This window comes from Cydia pomonella, chromosome 14 (assembly GCF_033807575.1).
Source record: "Cydia pomonella isolate Wapato2018A chromosome 14, ilCydPomo1, whole genome shotgun sequence".
NCBI classification, from domain to species: Eukaryota; Metazoa; Arthropoda; class Insecta; order Lepidoptera; family Tortricidae; genus Cydia; species Cydia pomonella.
Genome location: NC_084716.1, coordinates 16592329 through 16606034, shown reverse-complemented (window position 1 = coordinate 16606034; position 13706 = coordinate 16592329). Strand labels below are relative to the sequence as shown.

General features: G+C 35.5%; 1 protein-coding gene across 1 annotated transcript in view; it reads left to right on the top strand.

Annotated features, from left to right (window-relative positions):
* Positions 1-13706, top strand: part of LOC133525076 (neuropeptides capa receptor-like) — a 267296-nt gene that overhangs the window by 66639 nt on the left and 186951 nt on the right. The window contains exon 2 of the mRNA XM_061861307.1: positions 1377-1467. Coding sequence (XP_061717291.1) covers positions 1377-1467 — 91 coding nt within the window. The remainder of the gene's footprint in view (positions 1-1376; positions 1468-13706) is intronic.

The following is a 13706-nucleotide window of genomic DNA, read 5'->3' as shown; positions in this document are numbered from 1 at the left end:
AATAAAGAACAAATAAATTTGACGCTGCGAGAAATACTAAACGGAGGCAAGAACCAAGACTACCATCAAAATCGCGTGAAAAATACTTGCGGCATATGAAACTTTCGACAATGGCAAACCAGCAAAAACGCCCAGTCTTTCTCGGAAAACGTGTTTTTATCTTCAATGAATTGGCGAAAAGTAACTAGAAGCCCAATACGCTTTGGTAAAATTATAAGATGTTATAAGTGGAAGCCACCATTTTGAAAATTATACTTTTACTGTTTTAACAATTAAAATTTGATTAATATATCAGTTTTGTTTTCTTCCTCACAAGTGTGTTGAAAAACGTCGTATGAAACGCGTGTGCATTGGTCATTACACATATCGCCTCGTGTGTAATGAATGACCAACGTAGCACACTTGTATCACAATGTACTATTATTTAACGCGTTGCTAAAAATTATTTTCCTGCGATTATTCAGTAATTACTAGTTTGTGTTAAGTGCCTAAGTAACAACTAGTTTTAACTGCTTTTTCTAAGTCAAATCTAGTATTTACGTACGAACTTTTTTATAAAGCCAATATAAGTATAAATACTAATAGCCGAGCCGAATATAATAGGTATAACTTACGGTTACGAATTTTCCCTTGAACTTGAATGATATTGCCAATACAGCAATTGCACGAGCAATAATAAAATACCACTTACAGTTACGAATTTTCCCTTGAACTTAAATGATATTGTCAATACAGAACTACTAGCAGAAGCAATGATAAAATACATTGCGAAAAATCATCACAATTTAGTAATTTTGTACAAAAACACTCACACAGTTGCAATTAAATGAAATATTTTAATACAAATAAATTTTGAATGAAAATAGCAGGAGCTGGTTCCCCCTTTTTTTTCTGTTTATGACAGCCAACGTGGCAATGATAGTTGCATTCAGCCAAATAATTAAAGAAGTTTTTTTGATCAAATATCGTATTATATTTTGTTTATATAACAACCAATAAATATTAAGTTTATAATGTGAAGTAACAGTTTTTGTACGTAATAAATGTCTAATAGCGAAATAAAAAGTATATAAAGTTTTTGAACATCCAAACTGACTGAAGGTGTGGACGTATGGACAGTCAGAAGTAAATTGGAAAAGCAAAAAGCACTAGTTCGCAAAAACTATCTTTGCGACCGCTAAACACCTATGTAGTGTAGCACTTTTTGTTCTATAAAATACGTTTGCATTTTGTATTACTGTTTTATAAAGCTCTTAGCGATATTAGAAATCCATCATTAATCAATTTCAAAATACATATAATATGTTGCTAGCCTTAGTACTCGTATACGTTTATGCAGGTAAGCTTCCGCCTAAAATGTTTTTATTTTGTTGCAGGTCTACCAAATGACTTGTCTGTCTACTGGCACCAGTACCCTTACAGCCTGGGCATCGTGTTCTGCAAGCTGCGAGCATTCATATCTGAAGCGTAAGTATTTAGGGAAGTGATTAACAAAGGGAGAGTTGGTTCTGTCTCGCATAACGATGCAAATGATATAAAGGGCCTCATGTCGTGGCTCGTGACTCAGTCACTCGTCCGTGGAACGCGCAACTGAATCGCCGCCAAAAATCGCCTTGTGCTATCTTTTCCTTTGAGAATTATAACATGTATATGTGTGTATGTATCCTATATATGTTTATAAAATGGGGCCTCATGAGCTAAAAAACGGACAAGTGCGAGTCGGACTCGCCGTTCCGTACTTTTTAGTATTTGTTGTTATAGCGGCAACAGAAATACATCATCTGTGAAAATTTCAACTGTCTAGCTATCACGGTTCATGAGATACAGCCTGGTGAAAGACGGACGGACGGACGGACGGACGGACGGACGGACAGCGGAGTCTTAGTAATAGGGTCCCGTTTTGGTACGGAACCCTAAAAACAACTTCAATAGAAATCTGCAGTTTGAGGAAGTCCATAAAGTTGATTTGGTTGGTGTAAATACTTTAATGATAAAATAGTTTAGTAGCTAGAAAGAGCCTCATAATATCAAGATTGTTAATATACTCAAACACAACCAACTTGTCAGTAGAAAAAGGCGGCAAATTTAAGAAACGTAGGCGTGAAGGATTGATCTTTTATATAAAATTTAAATTTCACGTCTTTTTCTAATGACAAGTTGGTTATTGTAGCCGCCGTGCAGGTCAGGATGTCGACGACTCAAACAAAACTTCGATTTATAATAAAGTCAAGTATAATTTTCCAAAAGGTACTGGTTCACAAGGGTTCTTGCCAAAACGGTTAAATGTAGAAAGTGGGTGTTGATAGTATGGAGGATGATGAAAGAGTGATTTGCAATATTTGATCAGTACAAAAGGTGGTTTAAATTTAGGTGCCTCTAATTGGCTGCGTTAGAAAATATGTGAAGCGCTTCTATTGGTGCTTTTGAAAAGCCTCCGAATACTAGCCGAGCCCGACGGCTGCGTTTAGCTACTGCATTGGGAATATTTTTATATAATAATAAGTTGCATTCGCAATAGTTATGTTTGAGTATATTTTATCGGTTAAATTTATAATTACACTAGTTTACTTTATTTTTAAATCTTTTTCGCATCAAGATAAGCATCTCTACCTAAATAAACACTTTTTGACCAAAAATAATAAACGAAAAAGGTACTGAAAAGTTACATAGTAACGATACCCTTAGATGTCGTAAATAATGGAATAGGACTAACTTGAAGTCACTTGGACCCTTTTCAATAAAAACCATTTAAATTTAACGAATCCGGAGACAAACAAATATTGACGCGTTTCTTTCGTCGAGCCTACCTTTTCCTTCCGTTAAAATGAATTCGAAAACAATGCTTGTCATACTGAGACAGACAATAGGATCTCTGCGCTCTCGATCTTGATTTTCAAACAATAATAATGGATCTTAAAGAGGTAAGTCTATCATTAATTCAGTGTCATTAATCATGTCAAGTGTAACCACAAACGTAAGTGTTCGCTCCAAGTCCAAGTCGATCATTCATGAAAATATGTTATTTTGGGTGTCAAGAGATTAATGAATTAGGTGAAAGATGGGTTTATTTAGGTAGAAATGATTTATTATAATTTGCCAAATTTATTCGGATATATTATGATTGTCCAAGGTTAAATGCCGTAATAAAAATTACTTAATGTCTTTAACACCTGTTGACCAGTAAAAATATTATTTTATTTGTTACGTGTATGACTGTGATGAATAAACATTAAGTGAAAATCTTATATAAATCGACTTAGTCCCACGGTGTAAGCTCAATAAGACTTGTGTTGTGGAAACTAGACGACGATATATATATGTCAGATAGATGTAGATAAATACTTTAAATACACATGAAGCATCCATAAACCAGGAACAAATAATACAAATAAAGAGGTATTTTTGCGGCTAATGTTGACTTCTAGGGTGAAAGCGAACCGAGTTCGACATTCAGATCTTATCCCGTTGAATAATACTAGTTTCATGAATCGTAAGCAAATAATAGCAAATAATTGCAAATAAGTCAAAAGAAATGTTAACAGTTCACGGCTTCCTAGGGCGACTAACATTAGCGACCCAGCCTACGAAGCAGGAGTTTCTGGGTTAGGATTCGAACCCAGAAACTATGGGTATTGACATTTATTTGTGTGTTTATCACAGATATTTATTCCTGAGTTATGGATGTTTTTTGTCTATAAAAATTTATATATACCTATCTATTATATCTTCGCTTAGTACCTGTAACAGAAGCCTTTTTGTGCTTACCGTGGGACTATGTCGATTTGTGGAAAAATGACCCATAATATTTATTATCTCCTTTATTTATCTTGCTATTTAAGTTAGGCTTTTTACAATATGTATATAAAAGTAAAATAAAAAGCACTTACAAAATAATACAAAAGATATAAACACATTATAAAAAACGTAACCTGGGGTTCCGCCAGCAGCGGGGCAGGGCCCAAGCTGCCGGCGGTCAGGCCCGCAGAGAGAAGAACCGGACTATCCGTCCTGTGTCCAAGATCATCGCCTTCTGAATCTGACCCTTGATCCAACCACCTAGCGAGAGTCTCTTAATTTCTCAAGGTGTTGGTTGAGACCGTTCGCTGAAACGACTATCAGGACAATGATCGTCGAATATTTATTACTTGTTATTTATTTATTTCGTATGTATATTGTGTATGGTGGTCTAAAATCGAGTGTTCAAGTCTCATTACATTATAGAGCAGATTTAGTTCTCAAAAATATGCATGAGTAACAATTTATCAAAGTTTAATCATTTTATTAGCAGTTCATGTAGGTGTGCACGTGAGGCAGCGTGGGTGTATCATGTGTTCCAACGTATAATCGAAACACATACTTGTTGTTATGAGATACCAATCTCTTCCTGCGTGGTTTTCACGCTGATGTGAATTCGCACGTCGCTCCGGTTTATGATCATGACAGCGGAAACCGCGTATAATAGCGTCCGAATCCGCGTCAAATATGAAGACGGCCTTAAGTAATGAAATTGATCGCACTCTGTATACCCCAGGGGTATACCTATTTACATTGTGCTGTCTACTATAGGGCTAAGAATGTTTCAAAGGAGTCAAATCGGTAGCTTTAAGGGGAAAGTGGACCACCGCCCCGAAACCGCCTTTCCATGCCAACGTAGTCCCCGTTTTCTTCTCTGGATATTGACATGATTGAAAATATTTTGTCACAATTTGATGTATATCAACCACAGCTACGCCCCTACGTTTAATTTTATTAGAATATTCAATTAAGTAATAGGTTAAAATTTGTAAATAAAAAGCAAAGAGCTGCCACTTTAAAAAAAAAAAAATTGTTATGCGATGCTACCGAACAACATAAAAGAACTGCCTAGTAGCAAATTTAAAAGAGCACTTTTTTAATGGCTGCTGGTTTCGACATTTTATTCCATTAATTAATACCTAGTTAATTAACCATCTAGTTATATAAATGAGTATTTTTGCTTGAGATATATTGTATATTTTCATAATTGACAATGTATTTTTTATTGTTATTGATATTTAATTTGTACAAAACTAGTTATAGGACTGGTGTGCTACATAGTCAGTTAACGCATTCACTGCCAGGGGGCATGGCCTAGGAACAAACTTGTATGACGGTGAACGCATATGTATATGCGTCGGTGGCAGTGAATGCGTTAAGAAAGATGGGCTTGACATGTATAAATATGTAGGTCACTAGATAAGTTTTGCAATAGACAAATATGAAACAAACGGGTGGCCTGTCACATATACTTTTTAAAACTATATTTCCATAGACAATGATTGGCTGGAAAACATTTACTTTCTTTTTAACATTTACTTATTAAAAAAATCTTTAATATGTATGAAATGAAAATCTTTAATATGTATGAATGTATGAATGTTGTATAAAATATGCGTAAATTGCTCTTAGCCCACGCCGACGTTTTCAAAGCTTAAATCTATTTTTATAAGTAAATTTAGAAATAAAGTAATGTTTTTGATAGAGGAATATACACATTTTATAAATATATATATTTTATATACCTTTATCAAGATAAAGGTATAGGTGTATAATTTTAAGTTTGTAGTAACAATTTTTCAATATAAAGTGTACCTAATATTAAAGTAGGAATATCAGCGTTCAATTACATTCCAACCAGGTTTCGATTGCCTGGAATCATAATAACACCGGCATAGAAAATGGCCGAGGCAATTTCAAATAATTCTCGATCGTTTTAGGCCTAAGGGTAAACGCTGATTATTAAACTAAATAGTCATTTAAAGTCATAGTTGATTAGGTTTATAACTCAGCGTCTACCCTTAGGCCTTTAAAATAGGTTATGATTTGCCTTAGTTTAAAGACATTTTCAAGTAAGGCTAAGAAGCTAATACAATTTCATAGGTATAAATTATGGTCCTCGCTATAGAGCGATATACACATTTTATAAATATATATATTTTATACACCTATTTGTTCACCAGACTATTTTGGTAATCCATTGTTTTCAGTGGAAGTATGTGGTAAATTTTAAAAATGTAGGCGTGAGGTATGAACTCCCATATAGAGTTTGAAAAACGCGCCTTTTTCTAGTGACAAAATATGTGATATATACCATATGTATACCAATGAGATTTTCGATACTTTTGTACGAAATATCATTTGATATTTATCAGTCGCTTTTCGGTGAAGGAAAACATCGTGAGGAAATCGGATTAATCCCAATAAGACTTAGTTTACTCTCTGGGTTGGAAGGTCAGATGGCAGTCGATTTCGTAAAAATTAGTACTAACGCCAAATCTAGGGATTAGTTACTAGTTAGTGCTTCTGGGCATTTTCCGCAAATCGACAATCATTGTGCCTATTTTGCGTGAAATCGAGGTAGTCGCTACTCTAACCACCCCAACTCCTCCGCGAAGCCTAGCAAAGCTGTCAGGTTACTAACTGCCTCCTTTAGTGTGCACAGAGTCCCTAGGTATTTGCTCCTGTATACTAACTGTTTGCAGTCTAGGAGAATGTGTTTTGGTGTTTCCTTTTTTTCCATGCACACTCTGCACATAGGGCTGTTTTACCCATATTTTGTAGGTGTTTGTTTAGTGTGTTGTGTCCTGTAACTTATACTACTATTTTACGTAGTTGGTGTAATTCTAGGGATTAGTTGCCAAGCGGACCCCAGGCTTCCATGAGCCGTGGCAAAAGCGGTTTGAGTTTGGAGAGATTTTATTTCATCTAGGAATTCAAGAAAGTGTTACGAATCTGACCCTCAATTTAACAAAGTTCAAAGCCAATTTGCTAGGAAATTTTCCGCTCATATTTCGGCCGTGATCAGGTTACTTTGAGGACTTCTATTCCTGGAAGGTTAGTAAAGTACTTAAAGTAAATAAATAAAGGACGTTTAGCAAAAGGAATTACATACATTGAGCCGCCTGTTGATACCTCTATCGCATCACGCGTGTTATATTGCTGTCCCACACATGATGCTGGCGGTCAATGACACTGTGCGAGCAGGACGCCAATATAATTATGCGTGTGCGATAGAGATAAGAACAGGCCGGTCAATGTACAAAATTCCTCGCAGGTGTACTAAGCGTCTTTTTTTAGTAGCTGTAGTAGCAAAGTTAAGTTTAACTTTTCAAGTTTTACGCGCTTAACTTGAAAAGTTAAACTTCACTTTACTAAAGAAAAACGCTTAGTACCTTCGAGGAATTTTGTGGTGCGTGGTGTGGAAAATGGAACATTTCTAACAAGTAAGCTGTAGGGGTGTACCGAGGCAGTCATCAAGTTTACCGAGCGAAGGCGGAGGTCTGTTTCAGCTTGGGTAAAAAAATCTTTCGTATGTCAGGATGTTCTCGTTTACAAGTCCAATTATCATGAAACTTGGTGAGCAGGTTCAATAATCAAGTAGGGTAACGGCGGCTATTAACGCGGGTATCAAAATCGACGTCTAACACCGCGGTGTTTACAAATACGCATTTTGCAAGCAAACAGATCTATTCTCTAAGAAATAAAGCATACACAAAACAAGCTCATTCATTGGTCTATCGTGCCCATTAGTGTGCATTTGTGTGAGTGTAACAAAAAACTCGCGATTCGTCAGTTTGTGCGACGGCGGCGCAAGAACCGGTTGTTCCATACAGACGCGTGACACCACAGGTAAGTGCACTCCAATCTTACTTAGTGTTTTACGTAATAGTTATGGCAAATAAACTAGTGCAATGCCTTTTAAGAGGTTGTGTATTGGTTTCTACACGATTTTGAATTTCTTTTAACTTAGTTTTTGACCGGAAAATACGTTTAAAATTGAAAATAAAATACAGCGGTGATAGGCGCCAATTACTTCTGTTGTAAGTAATTCCGTGGTATGCCACGGTAATAGAAAAAGTGGTAGTTTTGTTATTTACTCTTTAGTTTTGGTACAAATTATCAATTTTATAATTTCTTTTATTTACTCCAATCTTGATCTATTCACGCTATTAAAGAGCTATTTCCGTGGTATGGAAAGTATTCAACTAACCCTTAATTTTTAACAAAAACTTCAGCACCGATTTCCTTGTTTCTATGGGAACCCTTAATCTTTCAACTTTTTTTTATTTTGAGTTAAAACCTAAAATTTACTTGCCAGTTATGTGATTTTGTCTTTACAAGAAGCTTGTAATATACGTGTTTGATTTGATTTGAAAAAACATCTGTGTTTTATTCTTTTTATGGGTCGGAATTAGGTTTAATTAAACTCCAAATTAAGCCTATTACCGATGGTATGATCATATTACCCTCGGTAATAGAATTTATAGAAATCTATTACCGACCCAGAGAAATATCGAATGGGTCGGTAATAGGCTCTTAAAGAGTTATCTATTACCGAGTGACTATTTGGTATTGTATTGAAATATCGCATTTAGGGTACCGCAAGTACAGATTTCGTTGATAAAATTTTGACTTCAGTTATCATTATCAGATTTAAATTCTTCTGTTTTCTGATTCAGTCATTACTCTGACAGACAAGGAAGGGTACCCAACTGCCGGACAATTCCGATTAGATTTTTTTTTATATAATTTTATTTATACAGTAGTCCAAAATCTCAGACATGATTTTTTTTAGCTATAAGAATCAGCAATAAGAAAAGTACTGTGATTTGTTAGTTATAAACGGGTAAATTATAACACATAATATGTGAGAGACTTTATTTAACTTAATTACCTTATCAAAAATATTAGAATTAAAAAATTTCATGTTTTTATATATAATCGAAATTTTATTAGGTGGACGTTTACCATTTCACTGTGGTAAACTTTCACTCAGGTGGTAAACGTCCAGCTTATAAAATTTCGACTATAATTTACGCTGTGCCTTATGAGAAAATGTTACTTACTTGTTTTTTTTGTGCAGCTAATTATGTCAGTGAGACAAACTCTTATCAATCTTTATAGCATTTAAAAATTACTTTATTTAATAACAGGCAGGCCTATTTGTCATATACGTCCTTAGTTGTTTACTAACAATAATTTTTGTTGTTTTACATGTAAAACATTCAACTTATAACTTGTTATACAGGTACTCGTGGGTACTTGGTAAGTTAACTATTTAATAGTATTTGATTGTGCCAAAGTGTAATTATAATCTCTTCGAATATATCTCTTATTTTTAAACATACTCCTATAGTTTTATTTTTTATGTTTGTGTCATTATTAAACTTAATGACACAAAAATAATATACAGAACCCACGTCGTTATTATTGTTTTAACCCTCGGTATTAGGTTTCGAATTTTGAGTTTGGTTTCTGTTAACGAGTGCAGAAAAATCATGCCAATTGTACCCTCGGTAATGAAAGCTCAATTCGCGATAATAGAATCACAGCCTGTCCCTTGCCACGGTAATGGAAGATTTGGTCATTTGGGCTTCAAAAAATATTTTAATACATATAATAACCCAAAATGAATCCAAAAACGTGTGAAACGGAAAGTTCATTAAATGCTCTGATGAAAAAAAAATATTCCTGGCTATTAGACAGCATTGATACCCTTAATTTTTGGATCTCTTTTGAAAAGTTCCTTAACTACCACGGTAATAGGTGCCTTTACCCTATACATTTTTTTATCGATTTAGTTTTTGAATATTTCGAAATGGCGGAGCCTTGGATGTTTCGTTCTCCCTACACCTCAGAGAGCCACTAGTATAAAATTTAATGCTTTAAAATACAACTCAGTTGTGACCCAAATGGTCGCAGTCAAACATAATAAAGTTTATTTCCTATTCCTGGAAGGCACTAGGCACTCAAAGTACCCACATAAATAGTAAAGTAGTAGCAAGGGTGCGTGATGTGAAAACTAAAAGAAATGATAGGGTTCCTTGACACAAAAATGTGAAATTTGGTGAACTCTAACTATAAAGCATAACTTTATTGCAATAAATTATTTTTGTGACTGTGGCTAATATATACATATAAATATAAAAAAGAAAAAGAGGAAATTGCTTTTGACTAAAATACCCGATTTATTCAACCAAAGCGTTAATTTATGCGTTAGTTCCCGTTTATTACAGATCTTCTTTGCATATTAAACTAGGTAAATCCAATCTGACTCCGAGCAAGCTCTGGAGGCTGATTCTGTTTCAACAATTTTATCTGATTTTGATACGTCTTTGAGTCGTGTGAACTGGCATCTCATGCAAAACAATAGGCAAGTTTAACGACCTATCTGGCGTAGCCTAGTGGATAGCGACTCTGCTTATGAAGCCGATGGTCTCGGGTTTAAATCCTGGTAAGTGCATTTATTTGTGTGATATTTGATATCTGTTCCGGAATCATGGGTGTTTTCAATGTACCTATTAAAGTATGTATATATTATATATATCGCTCGCTAAGTACCCACAACACAAGCCTTATTGAGCTTACTGTGGGACTTAGTCAATTTGTGTAATAATGTCCTATAATATTTATTTATTTATTACTTGTGCTAGTGCTGTATTGACAATATCATTCAAGTACAAGGGATGATTCTTAACTGTAAGTGTAACTCATGCAACCAGTATTTGTTTTATTCTGAATTTTTCGCAAATGAATTAAAAAACGTCGTTCGTACTACTATCTAAAAAGTTTAATGTATTTTTTATAGCTGTTGGAATTCCTTGTATAAATAAATAAATAAGTACGTGTGAAAGTGTCATTAAGTACTTGTATGAGGAAGCGGCCGTCTTCTTTCCTCTTAATGGTGATTGGTCCTCACAGTCAAGGTCGTGTCAAAACAAGATGAAAACCTTATCAAGTTGTTAAAAAAAGAATCCACCTTCGGGTAAAGCCACTTTATATGAAAGCAGTACGAATGGTTTTTGTGTAAGCATTTGGTGTTATTTGTTAGCGATCAATGACAATGATGATGATATCTAAATTTGTTCATTAGTGTTAGCTAAATAATGTTTATTTATAGGAATTAGCTATTAAATATTCATACTTCTAGATTTATATTGGATATACTCATATATACGTACATCCCTACAGATGTGTTCGTTAGATCTGAAGGCCAAATCAAAGTACATTTTGATATCAAAATTATATAAATGTGACAATCCATATCAAAAGGGGCCTTATGGCGGTCGGCGTTGCGTAGTACCGCACTATTATTGGCGCGCCGATAATAGTAGCGCAAGCGCCGACCGCCATAAGGTCCCTTTTTGATTTGGATTGTCACAAATGCTGTCGTTCGCTCGCACCAATACATTTACGATTTCGTTGACGAACGAAATGCACGAGCGAACGTTGACAAAATGGAGATGAGATTTTTATTATACTACGCCGGTAGCAAACAAGCATACGGCCCACCTGGTGGTAAGCGGTTACCGTAGCCTATGGATGCCTGCAACTCTAGAAAAGTAACATGCGCGTTGCCGACCATAACACCCCGCACCCTGGTTGAGCTCTGGCAACCTTATTCACCGGTTGTATTCTACGTTGTATCGATATTAGGTACCTACATATATCGAAAGTCGATAAATGAGAAGTCCGTAATGATAATTCAAACTGCCACAAGAATTCCGGCCTCTGATGATCGACCTTGATTTGCTACGCGCCGCTTGCTCCAGTCCACGGCATTAAGGATGAGTCACGCTAGACTGGCCCAAGGCGTCAGACACGTCATTTTATATGACGGCGAATCGGTGACCACGTGGTGCTTTCCATAGATAACGAAGCGCCGGAAGCTCAGTCCCGGCCCTGGCCTGGTCTACATGCCTATACATGTCTATGCATGTCTATACATGGACAATTTTTTTAGCTAAAGCTGCGGCTGTTCTAAATGGCAAAAGCTTTAACGTTTGAGCCATATTCAAGGCAAAGATTGATTGATGGTTTCGGCCATTTTTATAAAATGTCAGCCGATGCGTTTAATTACCACTTTTGATACATTCGACCGCACACCATATTTTAGAATGACCATTTATTTTGTTTTATTTATGAGCCTTTTTGACGGGTATTAAGTGGCTTCAATATTGTCAGTTGTATCACGGCTATTAAAATAATACACACGGCTATAATATAAAAATACTAAAATTATATCTAGGCAATATATTTGCAACATTAGTTAATACATACTGTAATGCGGTGTAACGAATTGGAATAATAAAGTTTTCCGCAGCATAAACCGCTTCTGTAACTTATTATTATTATTAATCATTTATTCTCATAATACACGGTACATATGTTTTACATCAGACTACACTAATATTCATTTAAAGTTTATTGCACAAACAAGAAAAAAATACAAATTTCGGACGTATGCCAGTCAACTGGGTCAAACAGAGACATACATTGAGACATATATTGTGTGGTACCTATGGCCCATATTAAAATATTTCCGCGTATTGCATAACCTATCTGTAAAACTACCCGGTTTTACAGGACAACATTATAGTCCAATACTGCCACTATGATCAACTAATAAATATAGCTGTCTCGGCACCAACTACGAATTCGTAGCTTTTGGTGTCGAGACACTTGGTCCGTGGGGCAAAGGTGCGCGTGGGCTCCACAGGGAGCTTGGAAAGCGATTGAGGGAGGCAACGGGAGACCCTCGCGCAGGCAGCTTTCTCGCGCAAAGGCTTGCCGTCGCGATACAGCGCGGGAATGCTGCCTGCGTGATGGGCACCCTGCCAAGAGGCCAGGGTCTGTTTTAGGTATCTTTATTTTTTCTAAGTAGGTTTAGTTTTAGTAGTTTTATTTTATAAGTAGTCATGATCAATTAATTAGTTCAATATGTAATTTAAGTAAGTATGAATATCGATGTTTTTTTTATCTTATATAATAATAAATAAACCGGCAACTCACATTTTACTCAAGCGGCCTGTGAGTAAAGTATACGAATATAGTTATTTGTTTTACAAGGGGGCATAGTTGACGTTTAACCGCTCGTGTTAAAATTGATACCCAGGCAAGCGAAATATTTCTTGAGCGTTGATGAGCGAAATTGTTCTATTGAGCGTTGCCAGGGTTTCATGCACGAGGGTTAAACAAATTTTGCTCCCGAGTGAAACACAACATTTTTCACCACACCAATCCAAGGAAAATATTAACTGTAACATATTAAACAAGATCAATTGAAATCAAATCCAAATGAACGTCATTAAATATTGATCATCCAAACTCATCATTTAAAAGTCAATTGGACCAGCCAACATAATGAAACAACTCAACATTTGTATCAGTTTACTTTATGCCACATATGGATAAAATGCAACTTTCTCATCAGTTTTTGAACAATCAGTGAGCCTTTACCATGTGGGGCAAAGTAATCAGATGCAAATTTTGAGTTGTTTCCTTATGTTAGCTGGTGGAATTTACTTTTAAATAATTTTGAATGTTACATTTTATATTACGTTGGATTTGATTTGTTTGTTATTTCATAGTTACTATTTTCCTCGCGTTGGTGTGGTGAAAATTTTTGTGTTTCACTCAGAGGCAAAGTTAGTTTCACCGTCGTGCCTTAATGCCCACGCAACGCTCAAGATTCCATTTCTCTTGTGGTTCAATTTTGGAATCTTTCGCTTGCTCGGGTATCAATATTAGCACGAGCCGTTAAACAACAACTTTGCCCCCTTGTGAAACAAATAACTATTAATGTCCTGCGCATGCAATGTAATAATGCATTCAGTATAATAATTAAAAATTATTTGGAGACAACCTTACACAAATCGATCTAGCCCCAAAGTAAGCAAAGATTGTTG